The sequence below is a fragment of the Hyperolius riggenbachi genome, chromosome 10, assembly GCF_040937935.1.
Source record: "Hyperolius riggenbachi isolate aHypRig1 chromosome 10, aHypRig1.pri, whole genome shotgun sequence".
Taxonomy (NCBI): Eukaryota; Metazoa; Chordata; class Amphibia; order Anura; family Hyperoliidae; genus Hyperolius; species Hyperolius riggenbachi.
Window position 1 is genome coordinate 237,739,512 of NC_090655.1, and position 21,379 is coordinate 237,760,890.

Below are 21,379 nucleotides of genomic sequence, written 5' to 3' on the forward strand. Positions count from 1 at the left end.
GACTTTTTTTTCTTAGAACACTAAAAAAAAAAAAAAAACAACTATGTGTCATTACTACGTCCCTTCTGCCTATTAAAAGGGATCAGGAAAAAAGTACAACTTTGAAAGTGTTCCTTTAAAGAGACTCAGAGAGGACAGACAGCCCAGCTCTGATACTTACCTGGGGTTCCCTCCTGCCCTATAAACACGTCTAAGTCCCACACTGTCCTCTCGCGGTCTGCCATTCAGCTGCGGTGAGCTCCGTTACTGGGTTTATTCAATGCCAGTCAGGGTCTACTGCACATGCGCCGGCCTCCCGCGCATGCCCAGTAGACCCGGATGACGTCACTGAGCCTGGTAACGGAGCTCACCGCGGCTGAACGGCAGGACAGCGTGGGACATAGACGTGTTTATGGGGTGGGAGGAAGCCCCGGGTAAGTATCAGAGCTGGGCTGTCTGTCGTCTCTCAGTCCCTTTAAGGCTGTGTTCCCACTTGCATCATATCACATGAGGCCAGCGGGAGCAGACAGTATATTGCCCACTTTGGCTCTAGCCCGGGGCAGATGCGTTTTTTTTTTTTTGTTATACCCTAATTACCTATAAACTAAACAAGCCTCATCCACAGCTTCTCCAGTGCCTTAGTACTCTGAGACCCATGTAGCAAGGACTTATAGGAGATTGGTCTGGGTAGGAGGAGGAGGAACTGTTAATAGCCAGAGATTTCAGAGGCGGAGGGGTGGAGATGAAGAGAAGCTTGCCCGTGTGTAATGATCACAAGCAGAACATGGCTGCTCTCATTGTATCACAGGAAGAAATAATCATCTACTGTTGAAGCTGTTTGCAGCTAGATATGCTGTGTAAACTATCTAAACTTTAGATAAGATATATAGACAAGTTACTTGTTATAGTTAGTTTTTCATCTCGGATCCGCCTTAAATGACTTAACTCATGATTTATCTCTCCTTAAAGGGAAGGTTCAAGCAAAATAAAAAAATGAGTTTCACTTACCTGGGGCTTCTACCAGCCCCATGCAGCCATCCTGTGCCCTTGTAGTCACTCACTGCTGCTCCAGTCCCCCACTGGCAGCTTGCCGACCTTGGAGGTCGACGGGACGCATTGCGTACATTTTTACGCATTCCCGCTAGTGCAGGAACATTAACACATACATTTTACGCATTACTGGTTCAATGCGTAAAAATTTACGCATTGAACCAGTAACGCGTAAAAATGTATGTGTTAATGTTTCTGCACTAGCAGGAATGCGTAAAAATGTACGCAATGCGTCCCGCCGACCTCCGAGGTCGGCAAGCTGCCAGTGGGGGACCAGAGGATCCATGAGTGACTACGAGGGCACAGGATGGCTGCATGGGGCTGGTAGAAGCCCCAGGTAAGTGAAACTCATTTTTTTATTTTGCTTGGACATTCCCTTTAAAGGGAATCTGAGGTGAGAGGGATCTGGAGGCTGACACGTTTCTTCCCTTTAAACAATGCAAATTGCCCGGCTTTCCTGCTGATTCTCTTACTCTAATATTTTTAAAAATAGACCCTGAACAAGCATGCAAGTCAGATGTTTCTGACAAAAATCTGACAAGATTAGCTGCATGCTTGTTTCTGGTGTGCTTCAGATGCTACTAACCAGAAAGATCAGCAGGACTGCCAGGCAACTGGTATTGTATAAAAGGAAATAAATATGGCAGCTTCCATCGGTCACATACCTCAGGTTCCTTTCAACTGACTTAATTCATGGTGTATCTTTCCTTATTTGTTTATCTTATGCATTATGTCTGGTACACACCATGTAATTTCCTGTCAAATTGATTATTTCCAACAGGTCCAATCTGATTTCTGATATTTTCTCTGATCACTTCTATACAAAATCGATCAGACCTGTCGGATATTACCGATTTGACCCGTCTATCTGACAGGAAATTGCATGGCTTGTACCAAGCATTAGCTCTCCTTACAGTTAAAGGACAACTGAAATGAGAAGTATATGGAGGCTGCCATATTTATTTCCTTTTAAACAATACCAGTTTACTGGCAGCCCTGCTGATCTATTTGGCTGCAGTAGTGTCTGAATAACAATAGAAACACGCATGCAGCTAATCTTGTCAGAGCTGACAATAATGTCAGATACACCTGATCTGCTGCATGCTTGTTCTGGGTCTATGGCTAAAACAAAATAGAGGCAGAGTATGAGCAGGAATCAGAATCAGAATTTTTATTCGCCAAGTGCGACAGACGCCGCACCCGGGATTATTTGTCTATTTGTTATTATTTGTTTATTTGAAAGCCAGGTAACTAGTATTGCTTAAAAGGAAATAAATATGGCAGCCTCCATATCCCTCTCGCTTCAGTTGTCCTATAAAGCGGATATACAACAGCCTAATAACCTTTAAAGAAAAACATTTCTTCATTACAGTTGATACAAATCCTGCAATAAATCTGCAGTGTTTCTTCTTTCTGCTTTCATGGAAGTAGACATAGGGTTAACATCCTGTGTTTACAAATTAGCCTCTCTGCCATGGTAGTCAGCTGACACAGCGGAGGGATCAAATTACAACTTGTGATTAGTCACAGATGGGGGGGGGGAATTAGACAAGTAAAACTCTCTAAATATATACAGGGTGTATTTCTCTGATTTCCTTCTTTCCTGTGCAAGAGTTCAGGTCCACTTTAAGGTGAAAAATAAGTAAGCTTTGTGAATCAGCCCCCCTGTCACATATCAGTTCAGGTTCACTTTACCACGGAATTCCATGAAAAGACATTGAATTGGGCATTCAACCAGAACATTTGGCATTTAAAAACAATGGTTGTAATAAAGTATGTACAGCATAAGCAGTAAAAACAAGGCACAACACTAACAACTTATATATAAACATAAACACGATATTTATATTTAACACTATAGTGTGTATATATATATATATATATATATATATATATATATATATATATATATATATATATATATATATATGAATAAGTAATATATACACAAAACCCAGTTACCACTGAATAGAGCTTGTAGGGACATGTATGACTTGTCACCACTAGGGGGTAATGATCTTCTTTAATCTGCTCTCCAAAATGATTGTTTCGTGGACCACAACCCCTCTATCAGGCACCTTATTGGCCATCCCTACATCCGGACAGCATGAAATGTGCAAGGTTTTGATTTGCCGCAATCACTTCCTGCTTCAGCACATGATCGGGGGCCAGCAAATCAGAGCTTCATAAATTCATAACCTGATCACAATCTTCTCCATAACTACTGCCACACACCAGCAAAACTGATTCATGGGATTCTTAGACATGCCACACATGTGAGGCAGATGTCCTATTCTCCCCCCCCCCCAAAAAAAATCAATCATTCCCCAATTGTTAATGGCTGCAGGAATCTGCAGTGCTCAATTTCAGTCACCTTTCAGAAGAAATGTGAATGTTTGAGTAAAACTGAAGTGAAAATAAAAACAGTTACATACCTATGGAGAGTGAAGGGTCTTATTGAACCTTCCATGTCCTCTCACAGTCCCCTCATTCCAGGTATTCAACCAATTGGTTGAGTACACTTTCAGGAATCCTCGGAAACACTTGCTTCCCCAAGTGCTTCCAAATACGGGCTGGTCCGTACTGTGCATGCGCAGCACATTGTCGCCCATATCGGAAGCACTGGTGGACACAAGTGTTTCTGTAACCTTCCAAGGGATCCAGGAGGTGATAAATTTGAAGCCTGATGTCACTGTGGGGTCAATAAGTATGTGGGGTTTATTATGAGGCGAAGGGATCTTTTCCACAGTAAGAATACACGGAAGGGTGCATGGCTGTGACAGACAAGCCCTTCCCATTTCCCCAGTAGGCGGAGTGAAGTGGTAGAATGCACACACCCCCTCCAGGACTTACTGTCAGACTGAAGTCCCCGGGGCCCACGCTGGACAAGACTGAATGATGTCACTGTGGGGCCGGTCAGCATATGAGGCTTATTTAATTGGAAATGGGGTGCTTTATTGACAGCGAGGCGCACCATGATCTCCCCCTTTAAATTACGGTGTGATTAATGATTTAGGGTGGTCTCTCTATGCATACATATGAAATCGGCGCCGGTAGACTTGGGCGCAAGACACAGGCGGTATATGGCTGATCCTGTTTCTGCACAAGTCCGGGCCATGTTAATTACTATCCTCCCTCCAGGCCGCCATGGATAGTGGGGAAATTATATAATTCGGCTTCCAGCGATTGCTGGAGGCTGAATTATTGTGTTTTTTCAGCAACTTTGGCTCCGTCTTCTGATGGCGCCGACGTTACTCACTGAGCGTGCTATAGAAGTCATTCCCTTTGGTCTATGGTGGCGCCGGCTGCGCCCAAATCTTCCTGCGCTGAAAGGGACTGCTCCGCCGCAGGTCTCCATCCCACAACCAAGCAATCAACAATCACTGCTGTAGCCCTGGCATTGTGGCCCATTCACACAGCTCAACGGGCGTGGCCTGCCTGTAGCCATGGAGTTTCCCAAAGTGTCCTGGTGATTGAATAGGGGCTATTCACACACAGGGAATATGGAGGCTGGAAGAGAAACTACACAGGTGGGGGAGGGGAGCTTATTGGATGCAAATATCACACAACAGCTCATTACCTCCTCTGCTGCCAGCTCCAGCAATGTCTCCTCTGTACTTCCTCCCAGTGCACCTATTACTTCCTTTCACCAGTCTCCTCCCCTTTTCCTTCCTTGCGTTCCAACACTTTCCTGAAATTCTGCGTTTCACATATTCCTCTCTGTGCGTTCCAGGCAGTGGACGTGAGCCATCACCATCTTGTGGGTAAAAAGGGGTACTGCAGCCTCCTTTCATTTCCTTTATCATAACACTGAAACCTCATAAACTATCACAAGTATAAATACTAAGCACTGAGACTCCAATCCTTCTGTAAATCTTGAGTAAGGGCTTGTTCACACTGTGAGCGTTTGCGGATTTTTGAAAGCGATAGCGATTTTAGAAATCGCTGTAAAAGCGCTTGTGCAATGATTTCCTACGTGAGCATTTCAGTTTTATTAAAATCGCAAACGTGCTACATGTACCATTTTCTGAGCACTTTGGCTCAGTGGAAGGTATATTAAATCGCAAAGCGCTTTGAAAAGCGATTTCCCGAGCCCTTTTATGAATAAATACATTGTATTTATTCATTTCCGGGTTAAAGCGTTCACTTCCTGACTAACATCAGGAAGTGAAAAAAATCATTGCTGAGCAAAAGCGCTTAGAAAAGCGATTGTCTAAGCGAAAAACTCTGTAAAAATCACAGTATAAATCACTCAGAGGTGCGATAGCACTGGCGATTTATGATGTGAACAAAGCCTAGCAGGGGACAGTCAGTGACATGATTTATTCCATCATACTGTACTTTTTACCAAAGCACTCAATTCAGATTTTCCCACCTTTTGCTCAACCCTCTACTTTTACTTGGCATGTTTTTTTTTTCAACAGCACTTTGGAGAATGGCTACTGATGCCTGTTTTTCTGACTTATTTTTCTTTTGCACATCTCCCCATCTGTTAAAACGCGTTTCATGCGTTCTAGGCTATGATGATTCCTCGTACTTTCTTTACTTGATAAAACAGTAGAACATTATTGAAACTGAAGTTGTACACTGGGGATAAATTATAAAGGAGGATTTATTCAGTTCCCTACTTCTCCTGCAAGTGCAGTCATAGTTTTTGTTGAAAAGAAGGATGAATTTCTGGCAGTGTATTCACTACGGAGATCCCAACGAATTAGTTCTCAACAAAGAATAAGGGGAGAAAATGTCCAAATGCAAAGAGCCGAGGCTGCCATACTACGGCGCCACCAGTCACACTTGGCTATCATCTGTTATCCCTAAGGAGACATGGAGGGGGGGGGACGACGACGACACAGAGGGATGCAAAGGTTGAGCAGCGATGGCACAGTTCTTCATGAAAGAAACGGGTGCTGGTGGCCGATGCCGCTGGGGATCCCTACCGCTGACATCTCGCAATGCTGGCCAAGGTGTTCCAGTTCAAAATGTGTATCTCCATGGTGGGTCCCAACTCCTGGGCAGCATTTGGCAGGGCTGGACAAGACAATGTGGCTGTCACAGAAGTGTCCGGCTGCAGTGGCCCTTACTTCCGGATTAGTAGCTGGCATCATGGAGGGGATAAACCAAAGGTGTCCCTGTGGCAGTTGAGCAACAGCAGCCGACTGATGGATGGAGCAGGCTTCCAGCAAGGCCAAAGGTGTCCCAATCGGCTTGGTATCTTCTAACCTCAGTAGAGCGCCAAACTCCTAAGTAGCAGCGGCAGACTACATACGTCCGTACTCACACAGACAATGAAACCAGGCAGCGGCAAGGTGGAAAAAAACTCCAGATCCTGAACTCCCCACCACCTGCACCAATGCCCCAGGCCACACAGGTCCACACCACACACCTTCAGGGAGAAAACAAGGCGAAAACGGTAGGTAAAAGGGATGAAAAAGAAGAATAGGCCAGAATCCTGTGAGCGTGGCTGCCAATCAAGGCACCATCCTCCCAAACAGCAGCCCAGTCTAGTCTTTATCAGTGAAAGGGCGAAATAAAAGACTGCTATGAGTATATGGTGATGCCCTCCAGAATGTACAACACTACAGCCAGCACCTTGGCCATTGATATTTTAGGATCATGATCTACCTTGATGATATACTGTAGGCTTTTTGGCTTCTCTGGTGAAGCACAGAGACCATGTTAGGAAGGTATTAGGTTGCTTGAGTGTTCATAGTCTGTACATGAAACCAGAGAAGTAGGAAACCGAGAGGACAAAATATTCAATACCTGGGTCTCAACATAACTGCCAAGTGGTCTTTATGGATCCCCAGAAAATCTCTGCTACTTTGAACTTGATACCTTCTCAGTCACTGCTACTACAGTATAATCTCCTTATAATAAACTCTGGTATAGTAAACTACCTTTCCAGGTCCCGGACAATCTCCATTCTAAGTCTATGGGAGCAACGCCAGGTATAGTAAACTCTGATAGAATAAAACGTCTGTTATAGTGAACATGTTTTTGGCCCCTACGTGACACTAACTCTGGTTAGAGTAAACAGTGGGCGGCGCAGGCGTCATATATCAGTGTGAAACCCATGGTTGGCTGCTTTTTTCAGGCTGGTTGCCAGTGAGTTGATGCCTGAGCCTGATAACATTTGTAAGACAGACAGACACAAAACATTTATATTGCGTTTTTATCCTGGCGGACTCAAAGCGCCAGAGCTGCAGCCACTAGGATGTTAGGGAGTCTTGCCAACTGAATAGGTGGTGGCATACTCAACAGGAAGAGCCAAGATTCTAACTCTCACAGAGTAAAAGAATGGCGGAATCTACTTGAGGGAGCTCATCCACTCTTCATTTACACCAACCATTGAGTATCTACACACAGCCAAACATCTTAGACATTGCCAAGACAGATGGGCACGGTTTCTTTTTTTTTTTATTGGACTGCCACTTGACACACCAACCTGGTTCCAAGAAAACCACACCTGATACCTTCTTCCAAATGTTCCCTAAGAAGGAATCATCACAGTATCCTAACAGCATTGTGTCTACATGCATCTTACCTCTTCTAGAGCCTAAACTGCTATTGCTGACCAAGCAAGCATCTCCTCTCCAGCCTGACTCTTCACTTGATCTTTAAAATTAAAATGGAATATAGAATTTTATATTATAAAAATAGAATTTTTGTCCCTGAAAAACTGTGAATCTTAATTTTGTATTACCACCATGATCATGCTGTCAATGTTAACATTTCCAAGACATTAGAACTTGTTTAGAGAAAAATCTGGTGGTCAATAATGAATGGTTATGCCAGTTATGCCCATTCCACAAGGACCACCTGCTCCAGTTCCAAGTTTTACCAAAACCTGGGGACTTCAGTAAAAAGGCCCTCCCATTAGGAGTTCTGTCTGCAGCTACCACCTCAGAAGTCTTTAACAGAGAAATTGTGATAATGCACGGTCGGCAAACAGATATGGTCTGATGGGGTTTAAATTGTCCTCTAGGCTCTGGAAAGAACTGTTCAATAAATTAAATTCATCTTTGTCTGGATATCATCCACAGTCTACTGGGCAGACTGAGAGAAACTCTGAAACAAAACTATTATGTTATTTTACCTCAGCTGCCCAAAATGATTGGTCAGCCTTGTTCCTTTCTGTAGTATTTAGGTATAATAATGCTACCCACTCTTCTATTGGTCAAACTCCATTCTTTGCAAACTGTAGATATCTGACAATTTTACCCAACCTGTGTGTAATCTAATGTCAGTACAAATACAGCTGCTCTGTGACAGACTTGTTGAGAATATTGGGAGCAACACCACCATGGGCTTGATTCACAAAAGAGTGCTAACTGTTAGCATGGCCGTTTTTGCGCGAATTTTCGCATTGCGCGCGCGATCGCGAATTTTTGCGCAAAACAATAACGGTTTTCATGCGCAAGCGCAAATTGTCGCGCAAAAGCGATATCGTTTCCGCGCAAAAAATGCGTTTGCGCACGAAAACCGTTATCGCTTCGCGCGAAAATTCACGATCACGCGCAATGTGAAAATTCGCGTGAAAACGCCCGTGCTAACAGTTAGCACTCTTGTGAATCAAGCCCCTTGATGTCCAAAGAACACACCAGACAGGTCAGGGATAAAGTTATTGAGAAATTTTGCAAACCACTATTACCAGTATTGCTCAAAGCCCCATTTTAACCTCCTTGGCGTTATGATTCTTTCCGGATTTTAGGGTCTAAAAGCAGTGCAATTGTTTGCATGCTTTTAGATCCTAAAACCTGGAAAAAAATCATGCTGCTAGGGAGATCTGCAGCAGCCCAGCCCTCACTCACCTCCCTGGCTCCATTGCTGCAGTTTTCCCTCAGTCATCCAGGTGGCGCTGTAACCCTATAGTGAGATTGCCATCTGTCTTCATGACGACCGACGGCGATCTCACCAGGGGGATGCAGAGCTTCGGAGGTGAGGAAGAAGAATGGCAGCCGACGTCAGGATCCCCCGGGAGATGAGTTACCTCCCGGCGGCTACCACGAGTTCAGCTCGGGCATACTACTCCTGGCATGTTTTTTACACCTCAAGCTGAACTCCTGATTACCGCTAAGGAGACTAAGACATATTAAGAACAATTAAAAAGGAACTTTACTGAATGTAACTTAATAATATTATATTTTACAATATCAACTCATGCATTATTTAGTCTGCGATCGCCCAGGATTTACATTGTTAAGTTTATCACAGGTGGTGACAGCTTTACGGCTGGCAGGTGCATCGCTACGGAATGTTTGTTGTGTGTTCCAAGGTGAGCAAAACAACGCCTGTGCCCATGTGCAATTAACTTTTTCTCCTAGGAGATTATATAACAGCTTCTACTTAGAAGGTGGTTTAAAACGCATTTTATTAAAAGGACTGAAAATATCATCTGGGATCATAAAACTCAGGAGAAAAGTTAACTGCATATGGACTCTGGTCTCCCAGAATGCACTGGGAGCAGAAGGCTGCATAACTAAATAGCCTAGGCTAAACATCACTGGGACGGTGATGCTACATACCAATTTACAGCAATATATAGGTATAGCAAGTGTTTTGGATGCTGAAACCAGAATCGTGAACATAAAATTGGGTATCCTAAATAATATATTACATTCTACTATGTGTCGTTAACATCTTTAAGTTAAAGGACAACTGAAGTCACAGAATAAAGAATATATAGACTGCCATATTTATTTCCTTTTAAACAATAACAGTTGCCTGGCAGCCCCCCTGATCTATTTGGCTGCAGCAGTATCTGAATCACACCAGAAACAAGCATGCAGCTAATCGTGTTAGGTCTGAGAACAATGTCAGAAACACCTGATCTGCTGCATGCTTGTTCAGGGGCTATGGCTAAATGTGTTAGAGGCAAAGGATAAGCAGGACAGCCAGGCAATTGGTATGGCTTAAAAGGAAATAAATATGGCAGCCTCCATATACCTCTCATTACAGTTGTCCTTTAAGGACTGTAAGATTTTAAAATTTTCTTATATGAGCTGACGATCCTTTCAGTTCACCCTGGCAGTTTCTCTAATTCAAAACAATACACTCTATCAGTGTTCCCCAACCCTGTCCTCAAGGCCCACCAACAGTGCATGTTTTGTGGAAATCCAGAGGCATTTGATCAGCTCTGCTGAGACGCCAATTACCTCACCTGTGCATGTTTGTGGTTTCCAGCATAATATGTACTGTTGGTGGGCCTTGAGGACAGGGTTGGGGAACTATGCTCTACATGTCTTTCTATTGAAAATAAATAATTAACTCTCCTATCATTACCCACTCCCATTATAGCTTTTTACCACCCCTTCCTCAACAATGGCCGAAGAAGTAAAAATATGGAAGCAATGTTTTTATTTTCAACCAAAAAGGTAAAGACATTTATAGTGAAAATAGTTTTTGTAAAAATGTAGTTTTGTGGGCATAAGTCTGCTTTAAGGAGAAACTCCAACCAAAAATTGAACTTTATCCCAATCAGTAGCTTTTACATGAGAAATCTATTCCTTTTCACAAACAGACCATCAGGGGGCGCTGTATGACTGATATTGTGGTGAAACCCCTCCCACAAGAAAAGTTCAAACTTTTGTCAGTTTCCTGTCTGAGAACCTTGCTGCATTGTGGGAAATAGCTGTTTACAGCTGTTTCCAACTGCCAAAAACCATGCAGCAGCTACATCACCTGCCAACAGTAAAATGTTCACTGGAGTTCCTCTTTAAAGTGGTGACATTTCAAAAGCCTCTCCAGCATAATAGACATAGACAATGGCTTCCCCAATGCTTGCATCTAAAGAGAACCCACTCCAAGCTGGAACCATTTCCCACCCACTGAAACAGTCATCGGTTCTTTACCACGTGAACTCCAATGTGTTTCACAAGCTCTGCCTTTCTTATGAAGCGTTTCCCACACTCTGAACAAGAAAAGGGCTTGTCATCCTGGTGTGTCTTTTGGTGACGCAGGAGGTAAGTCTTCTGGGTGAAGCACCTACCACACTCGGGGCAGGAGAATGGCCTCTCCCCTGTGTGACCTCGCTGATGAGCGACGAGGCTGGACGGCCGCATGAACCCTCGACCACAATCTGAACAGGAATACGGCTTCACCCCGCTGTGAATGATCTGGTGACTGGCTAAGGCTGACCTGTCTACAAAACGTTTCCCACACTCTGGACATGGGTGGGGTAGATCCCCGGTGTGCTTCCTCTGGTGTCGGACGAGGCAGCCGCTCAGTGTAAAGCCCTTCCCGCAATCAGAGCACAAATATGGCTTTTCCCCGGTGTGAGACCTCTGGTGTGCCGTGAGATGGGCCTTATCAGTGAAGCTTCTGCCACACTCAGAGCAGGCATGGAGGTTGACTCCTGTGTGAGTCCTGTGATGGAGCGTCATCTTACGCTTATTGGCAAAACGTTTCCCACACTCTGAACAGGAAAAGGGTCTCTCGCCCGTATGCATTCTTAAGTGTGTGACAAGGCTCGCGCTCCGATTAAACTGCTTCCCACACTCGGGGCAGGAGAAGATCTCTCCCTTCCATACAGCACCAGGCTTCCCCCCAGGACACGCAGAGGCAGAAGATCTCGCGGGACTGCTGTGATCTGGCGATCTGCTTGCACAAGGGTGCCCAGGAGAAGAACATAGGCTGGTGAGGAATTCTGTTGTTGGATTTTGTGGCGGAGGTTCATCCACCGTCATAACGTCAGCAGCTACTAAAAGAGGGCTGCCCCTCGAGGATCCCTCGGCGTCACATTCATCTAAAAGAAAAGGAAGAGAATACTACTTATTGTAGAATGTACCTAAGGGTGCCCATACAAAACTCGATTTTCGACGTTGATATCCAGCCAATTCAATCATAATGTTGGAATCTGGCAGAGATTGATGCTGCTACATGGCCACCTGATTGATCATTGTGATCGTTTTCAAGATAAAAATTGGTCGAAAGGATCAGGGCTCTGGAGTCGAGGAGTCAGAGCAGTTTTGGGTACCTGGAGTCGGTGGTCGGCTGCACCGAGAGACGGTGTGTCTCTCATATCGTGCAGGGAGGAGGGGTAGCTTCAGGAGGCGAGGCCAGGGAGAGAGAGCTGCCCGATGGCAGCTCAGGAAACTCTGTAGGAACACCCCTAGCCGGTGTTTTGAGCAGGGAATGAACTGAGGAATCGGACTTGGATGATTTTAGTACCGACTCCAAAGCCCTGGAAAGGATGGATCAGGCATGCTGGAAAATCTTGGTTGGCGTGATCATGTGCATGGTGGTAAGATAATTACATTTCCAGACAAATGACCGACCCTGGCCGGTCTCTCCCTGAGTGTATGTGCAACCCCTGGGGTCTGTGGCGAGTGTTGCTGGCTCAACTATCACACCGGAGTGAATCCTCACCTCTGCCTGTGTTCGGCATCTTTTTGATTTGCCACCACAAGTACAGATGCTCACAGTGTTAAGGCACCAAGTGCAGGAAGGGGGGGGGGGGGGGGGGAGGATTCGCCCTGGTGTGACAGGTTAGCCTGCAACACACACCACAGGCGGCGGACGATTTCCAATAGATTCCATGCTGCTATCTGTGTACGGTGAGTGGGCAGCCAACAGATCCCTCTCTGATCAGATTCAATCAGAGAGGGACGTATCTGATGGTCGATCTGGTGGCAGATCAAGAGGTGTAGGACCAGCAATAATCTAGCATTAAAGGCTACATACAGTCTGGTAAGACACAGAAACCTCTTACTGTGGACCAGTCAATAGTCACAGTGCAAGCAAATTACTACTGCACCATTTTCAATAATTACATTCGAATGTATTGCTTATTTTGTCCCTCTAAATCTTACAGGACACCTGAAGCAAAAGTGATATGGAGGCTGCCATATTTATTTCCTTTTAAGCAATACCAGTTGCCTGGCTATCCAGCTGATCCTCTGCCTCTAATACTTTTAGCCATACACCCTGAACAAGCATGCAGCAGATCAGATGTTTCTGACATTTTTGTCAGATCTGCCAAAATAAGCTGCATGCTTGTTCCAAGTGTGATTCCAATTCCCTGCAGCCAGATTGACCATCAGGGCTGCCAGGCAACTGGTATTGTTTAAAATGAATTAAATATGGCAGTCTCTATATTCTTCTCACTCCAGTTGTCCTTTAAAGAGAGCCCGAGGTGGGCTCAAAAAATTTTAAAAAAATAAATAAATAAAGTAGGCTACCCGCTCTGCATGGCTGAGCGGATCAAGTAGCCGCAAAAAACGCCACTCCCATGGGCCGCAATTGCCCACTTTCACTTTCGTGACATATAGGTCACAACGCTGCACTGAGAGACTGTGTGTCTCTCATAGCGTGCAGGGGGGCGGGGTAGTGTCAGGAAGCGCGGTCAGGGAGAGAGAGCTGCCCAATGGCAACTCAGGAAACTCTGTAGGAACGCCCCTGGTGGGTGTTTTGAGCAGGGAATTCATGTTCCCTGTGTTTACCTCCAAGGTAGTGGCTTCATACTTCTGCATATGTGGTCTCCCCCATAGTGCGTGACCCCAGCAGCGCACAAGCGACATTATAACACAAAATGTCTGCTGGGGTCATGCAGTATGGGGAACCAATAATGCTGAAGTATGAAGCTGACCATGAAGAAGGACCAGAGCTGTAAAGTGGCAAGCAGCTGCAGTGTACCGCAATATCGGAAGATGCAGGAGGAAAAGAGGAATGCGTGGAGAAGCAGGACCCTGTCGGCAGGATAACGTGAGAGTTGAAGTGTTACTGTAGCATAGTATAGCTTAGCTGAGAAGCAAACAGAGGTTAGTTTAGTGTAGCATGCAGTCTAGTCTAGTATAGTGTAGTGCAATCTAGTGTAGTGTAGTGCACTGTAAGAAATGGGTGCAGCAGAGGTTAGTGTAGTGTAGCGTGCAGTCTAGTCTAGTATAGTGTAGTGTGTAGTGTAGTGCACTGTAAGAAATGGGTGCAGCAGAGGTTAGTGTAGTGTAGAGTGCAGTCTAGTCTAGTATAGTGTGTAGTGCAATGTAGTGTAGTGCAGTGTATGTAGTGGGTGCAGCAGAGGTTAGTGTAGTGTAGCATGCAGTCTAGTCTAGTATAGTGTGTAGTGCAATGTAGTGTAGTGCAGTGTAAGTAGTGGGTGCAGCAGAGGGTAGTGTAGCGTGCAGTCTAGTATAGTGTAGTGAAATGTAGTGTAAGTAGTGGGTGCAGCAGAGGTTAGTGAAGTGTAGCATGCAGTCTAGTTTAGTATAGTGTAGTGCAGTGTAAGTAGTGGGTGCAGCAGAGGGTAGTGTAGTGTAGCTGGGCAGTGTAGCTTAGATAGGGTGCTGTGTAGATATCAGACCACAGCACAGACAGGAAGGTTCAACAGAACATCAGAAGCATTCTAGCGCAGGTTAACCATAAAGTGGAAAAAGCACCATCCAATGTAACATTTACATTTATAAATAATGACCATTACAAGCTTCCTAGAACAGCGATTTTGGAGCGATGTTCTAAAACCTGTAAAATGAAAATGGGACCTGCTTCTATATTCGTGTTTAATACTCACCAGTAATAGTAGGAATTGCCTCTTTATTTGTCCCAGTCGCATCATCATGCTCTGCATATTGTGCTGAAACTTCTTCTTCCTCTTTAATGGTCTTCATGATGCCACCCTCCCTCATAAACTGAAGATCAGCCCTCAAATATGTCTCTTCTTCTGCCTTTATTGTCTGCTTTGGTTCACCCTTCTCTGTAGACTGCTGATGATCACTCCTCTCATATTTTTCTTCTTCTTCTTTTTTAATTGTCCTTCTCATGTCCCTCTCGTATGTAGACTGCTGATCATCGCTCGCACTTGTCTCCTCTTCTTCCTCTTTAACCACAACCTTCAGTTCTTCACCCTAAACTTACAACAACAACAACAACAACAACAACAAAGAGAAAGAAATGGATGAAGACTACATAACAGAGAGAGACCTCCACATAAAACAATACTAAGACAATGTCAAATTGGTATCTTTCATTTCCACCTACCTGATAATAGTGGGGGCTGGTGTGATCTTCATGTGGACAATCTTGGGAATAAAGAGGACCTGTACATCTCTCTGGTGGGTTTCTGTTACTGGATCCATCTGTAGGAAACACACACTGACTGAATACGTTGTCTCTATGTGATTATCAGATGGTGGTAGCAGTGGTGTGCCTAGGGCATTTGACACCCGGTGCTGGGCAGGGCTGTGGAGTCGGTACAAAACTCATCCGACTCCTCAGTTTATGAAACCACGACTTCTACTCCAACTCTGACTCCAGGTAACCAAAATGGCTCTGACTCCTTAGTCTAATACTTACCAGGGCGATGGATTTGGTACAAAAATCATGTGACTGACTCCTCCGTTTATAAAACTGCTAACTCAAAGTACCCAAAATTGCTGCGACTCCTCGACTCCAACTCCACAGCCCTGGTGCTGGGTAGTAAAAGACACCCCCCCCAAAAAAAGAAAGGAGTGAGTGCGGCATACTAAGTGCGCGGGTAATGCCAGGTATAGGTTCCCCCAGTATAAGTAATATAGTTGCCCCAGCATAGGTAGCATAGTTGCCCCAGTATAGGTAGCTAGTACAGTTGCCCCAGTATAGGTAGTATAGTTGCCCCATATAGCTAGCATGTTTGACCCCAGTGAAAGTAGTATAGTTGCCCCAGTATATCTAGTCTAGTTACCCCAGTACACCAGTATAGCTAGTATAGTTGCCCCCAGTGTAGCTAGTATAGTTGCCCCCGGCGTAGGTAGTATAGTTGCCCCCAGTGTAGCTAGTATAGTTGCCCCCAGTGCAGGTAGTATAGTTGCCCCAGTATAGGTAGTATAGCTAGTATAGTTGCCCCCAGTGTAGGTAGTATAGTTGCCCCCAGTGTAGGTAGTATAGTTGCCCCCAGCGTAGGTGGTGTAGTTGCCCCCAGTATAGCTAGTATAGTTGCCCCCAGTGCAGGTAGTATAGTTGCCCCCAGTGTAGGTAGTATAGTTGCCCCCAGCGTAGGTGGTGTAGTTGCCCCCAGCGTAGGTGGAGTAGTTGCCTCCAGTATAGCTAGTATAGTTGCCCCTAGTGCAGGTAGTATAGTTGCCCCTAGTGCAGGTAGTATAGTTGCCCCAGTATAGGTAGTATAGCTAGAGTAGTTGCCCCCAGTGTAGGTAGTATAGTTGCCCCCAGTGTAGCTAGTATAGTTGCCCCCAGCGTAGCTAGTATAGTTGCCCCCAGTGCAGGTAGTATAGTTGCCCCAGTATAGGTAGTATAGCTAGTATAGTTGCCCCCAGTGTAGCTAGTATAGTTGCCCCCAGTGTAGCTAGTATAGTTGCCCCCAGTGTAGCTAGTATAGTTGCCCCCAGTGTAGCTAGTATAGTTGCCCTCAGTGTAGCTAGTATAGTTGCCCCCAGTATAAATAGCATAGTTAGCCCCAGGAGGGGGAAGCAGCACAAGAAGGAGGGGTAGCGAGGAGAGCGGCAGGGAGGGAAGCCAGAATCCCCCCTCCCTCACCTGGGTCCCCTCCTTTTGCACTCTCCCCCTCCAGATATGCGAGCGGCAGGCAGGCAGGCAGGCAGGCACGGCGGGCAAAGAATAATTCACCTGACTTCCAAGCGACGGAGCGCTGCTCTACCATCACATGCCACTGGTCTCCGCCTTCAATGTTGCTCACCTGCTTCCGCTAATCAGGAAGCACAGAGGGCGGCATTGAAGGCAGAGACCTGTGGCGATGGTGACGCTGCGCTCCAGCGCTTGGAACACGGAAGTCAAGTGAGTTATTCTCTGCCTGCCCCCCGTATATCTGGAGGGGGAGAGTGCAGAAGGAGGGGACCCGGGGAGAGAGGGGGGATCTGGCCCCCTCCCCGCCGCTCTCCTCGCTGCCCCTCCTTGCGCTGCTTCTCCTCTTGCTCATGGCCTCTGTAGGAGGCCTTTGTGACATGACCCCCCCCCCCCCCCCCCTGGTCAGTCACCCAGTGCACCACGCCCCCTGATGCCCAATGGAAGGATCGCCTCTGGGTGGGGGATCTAGGTGGACCCTCTGCACTGCTCTATCCTTTACAATAAATGAAAGTCTCCACTTACCTGGCGATGTGAGGGGTGGCTGATTCTCTGTCATGGTGTCCTTGTAGAGCTCCTTGTGTCCTTCTAAATTCTGCCCCTCCTTCACGAGAGGACCAGAAAGAAGAGGGAAATAAAAGCACAGTATAAAATTAAAAGCATTTAGTCAAATGACATTATGGATGGCCACCCTAAGGACCTCATCATGTCATGGTGGTAAGAAGACATAAAATACACAAGGGAAGATGGGGCCTTCATGGGACTCTCAGACCTCTGTATGCGGATTCCAAAATGTAAAGGAAGAGTAGGACAGTGGATCTTCTTTAAGCCCCAACCAACCCAGGAACCCTACCATGCTGAAGAATGCCAGATGAATTCCAGAAGTGGATGAGGAGCCCGGTGACTGCAGTAGATCATTAGCTGAGCTATAGAGTCTAGCACAGAAGTCCACCATAGGAGGAACAATACGATATCTCACCCAGCACTCGTGACAAATCATAGAACTACGGTAGGCAGTCATTTCAACATAAAGCAGACTTTTCAAGCCAGTGATTGTAAAGACTGAGTATGCTGGGGATGACACCGTTAACAAGACATAACAGTGGTGGCATGCTAAAGCCTGGTCACACCTTCAACTTTGGTTGGCCAATGACTGATCAATTTTACCACCTCCATGTAGTATGAGAGTTTACCTACACAATCTACTCAAAGTATTCATTATCTGTTGGCCCTCATACTATCGGTCAGTAATATTGGCCAACCAAAGATGAAGGTGTGTACCAGGCTGAAGAGACAAGTTAGAAACTAATGATAATTAAGCAATATGTTGGTAACCGAGTAGTATGTTTGATAAGTTAGTACTAGGGATGATAGATGGGTTATATGGATGATAGGCGAGTAATATAGATGATAGATGGGTAATATGGATGATAGGCGAGTAATATGGATGATTGATAGATGGGCAATATGGATGATAGGCGGGTAATATGGATGATAGGCGGGTAATATGGATGATAGGCGGGTAATATGGATGATAAGTGGGTAATATGGATGATAGGCGGGTAATATGGATGATAGGCGGGTAATATGGATGATAAGTAGGTAATATGGATGATTGGCGGGTGATATGGATGATAAGTGGGTAATATGGATGATAGGCGGGTAATATGGATGATAAGTGGGTAATATGGATGATAAGCAGGTAATATGGATGATAAGCAGGTAATATGGATGATAAGCAGGTAATATGGATGATAAGCAGGTAATATGGATAAGCAGGTAATATGGATGATAGGCGGGTGATATGGATGATAAGTGGGTAATATGGATAAGCAGGTAATATGGATGATAGGCGGGTGATATGGATGATAAGTGGGTAATATGGATGATAAGTGGATAATATGGATGATAAGCAGGTAATATGGATAAACAGGTAATATGGATGATAGGCGGGTGATATGGATGATAAGTGGGTAATATGGATGATAAGTGGGTAATATGGATAATAAGCAGGTAATATGGATAGGCGGGTGATATGGATGATAAGTGGGTAATATGGATGATAAGCAGGTAATATGGATGATAGGCGGGTGATATGGATGATAAGTGGGTAATATGGATGATAGGCGGGTAATATGGATGATAGGCGGGTAATATGGATGATAGGCGGGTAATATGGATGATAAGTGGGTAATATGGATGATAAGTGGGTAATATGGATGATAGGCAGGTAATATGGATGATAAGTGGGTAATATGGATGATAGGCGGGTGATATGGATGATAAGCGGGTAATATGGATGATAGGCGGGTAATATGGATGATAAGCAGGTAATATGGATGATAGGCGGGTGATATGGATGATAAGTGGGTAATATGGATGATAAGTGGGTAATATGGATGATAAGTGGGTAATATGGATGATAAGCAGGTAATATGGATGATAGGCGGATGATATGGATGATAAGTGGGTAATATGGATTATAGGCGGGTAATATGGATGATAGGCGGGTAATATGGATGATAAGTGGGTAATATGGATGATAAGTGGGTAATATGGATGATAGGCGGGTAATATGGATGATAAGCAGGTAATATGGATGATAAGCAGGTAATATGGATAAGCAGGTAATATGGATAAGCAGGTAATATGGATAAGCAGGTAATATGGATAAGCAGGTAATATGGATGACAGACGGGTTATATGGATGATAGGCGAGTAATATAGATGATAGATGGGTAATATGGATGATAGGCGAGTAATATGGATGATTGATAGATGGGTAATATGGATGATAGGCGGGTAATATGGATGATAGGCGGGTAATATGGATGATAGGCGGGTAATATGGATGATAGGCGGGTAATATGGATGATAAGTGGGTAATATGGATGATAGGCGGGTAATATGGATGATAAATGGGTAATATGGATGATAAATGGGTAATATGGATGATTGGCGGGTGATATGGATGATAAGTGGGTAATATGGATGATAGGCGGGTAATATGGATGATAAGTGGGTAATATGGATGATAAGCAGGTAATATGGATGATAAGCAGGTAATATGGATGATAAGCAGGTAATATGGATGATAAGCAGGTAATATGGATGATAAGCAGGTAATATGGATGATAAGCAGGTAATATGGATAAGCAGGTAATATGGATGATAGGCGGGTGATATGGATGATAAGTGGGTAATATGGATAAGCAGGTAATATGGATGATAGGCGGGTGATATGGATGATAAGTGGGTAATATGGATGATAAGTGGGTAATATGGATGATAAGCAGGTAATATGGATAAGCAGGTAATATGGATGATAGGCGGGTGATATGGATGATAAGTGGGTAATATGGATGATAAGTGGGTAATATGGATAATAAGCAGGTAATATGGATAGGCGGGTGATATGGATGATAAGTGGGTAATATGGATGATAAGCAGGTAATATGGATGATAGGCGGGTGATATGGATGATAAGTGGGTAATATGGATGATAGGCGGGTAATATGGATGATAGGCGGGTAATATGGATGATAGGCGGGTAATATGGATGATAAGTGGGTAATATGGATGATAAGTGGGTAATATGGATGATAAGCAGGTAATATGGATGATAGGCGGGTGATATGGATAATATATGGGTAATATGGATGGCCGGATTTACCATAAGGCACTGTAGGATTGTGCCTACAGACGCCTGATAATGGAAAGGCAGCTCACTCCCCTCCCATAGTGCCTCCCTCCCTCCTTCCCTATGCAAAGTCCTGAGCGGAATGTAAATGAAAGGGTTACTCACCCAGCTCTCAGCATTCCACTGAAGAGATCTCCCTTCAGTCGGGGGCACCTCTTGCTATCTAATACTTGGGGGCACCTCTAGCTACTTAATACTGAGGGTACCTCTGCCTACCTAATACTAAGGGGCACCTGTAGCTACTAGCTACCTATGGTGGGAAAAGGAAGTAAGAGAGAAATGACAGCTGGGACAGCCAGCACACTGGGGTGCGATTTGGCGGATGTTTGCAAGTTCATGGAGGGTGAATTCTAGGGTGCCTATAGGTTCCTGTGATATAAATCCGGGCCTGATGGATGATAGACGGGTAATATGGATGATACTAGGCAGTAATATGGATGATAGGCGGGTAATATGAATGATAGGCAGGTAATACTTATAAGCGGATAATATGGATGATAGGCTGTCACTGTTGTACAGGCTCTTGAAGGAGGTCCAAGCTAAAACGAGCTATCAAAGTTGTAGAGGCTCTTGAAGGGGGTCTGCACTACACACAGCTGTCACAGTTGTACAGGCTCTTGGGGTTATAGTGACAGAAGGGGTGTTCTGAGAGAAGGGGTCAATGCAGGATCCTTCTGAGGGTCTGTCAAAGTGCAGGCTCTTGAAGGATATATTTGGCAGCTGGGGATGAGAGATATTGTTCTATAATGCAGCACAGGCTCTTGAAGGGTGACAGTGAAGAAACAAATACTGACCAGCTGAATGTCTCCTCTCTTCTTGAAAAGCTTCCAGCTGTGGAACGCACAACACTTCTGCACCAAGCGTTCCAAGCTTCTCCTCGCAGGAACACTATACAGCGGAGGTGCCAGAATCCAACATGGCCGCCAAGGATATGGCGAGGCTAATGCGCCTGCGCCGCAGCATTTAGTATCCAATCCATCCAATCCCCCAAAAATTATTGCACGCACCGGTGGGGAAAGAGACTGGGTGGGGGCGGAGCTACGATGGGAACGGGGCGTGGCAATTGTTGGTTCAATCCTGGCTGCTGTACTTGCCTTATACGCGATGCACAGCCACAGAGTCACCTCTTCCTGGTTCCACCGT

General features: G+C 45.1%; 1 protein-coding gene across 1 annotated transcript; it reads right to left on the minus strand.

Moving 5' to 3' along the window:
• Positions 1 to 10,377: 10,377 nt before the first annotated feature.
• On the minus strand, positions 10,378 to 21,203 carry LOC137534960 (endothelial zinc finger protein induced by tumor necrosis factor alpha-like). The gene is made up of 5 exons (XM_068256703.1): positions 21,031 to 21,203; positions 17,062 to 17,140; positions 15,001 to 15,098; positions 14,534 to 14,867; positions 10,378 to 11,773 (listed from the first exon to the last, which is right to left on the minus strand). Exons 2-5 carry the CDS (start codon positions 17,093 to 17,095, stop codon positions 10,866 to 10,868), a joined length of 1,374 nt encoding a protein of 457 aa, XP_068112804.1. The 5' UTR covers positions 17,096 to 17,140; positions 21,031 to 21,203; the 3' UTR covers positions 10,378 to 10,865.
• Positions 21,204 to 21,379: the final 176 nt, after the last annotated feature.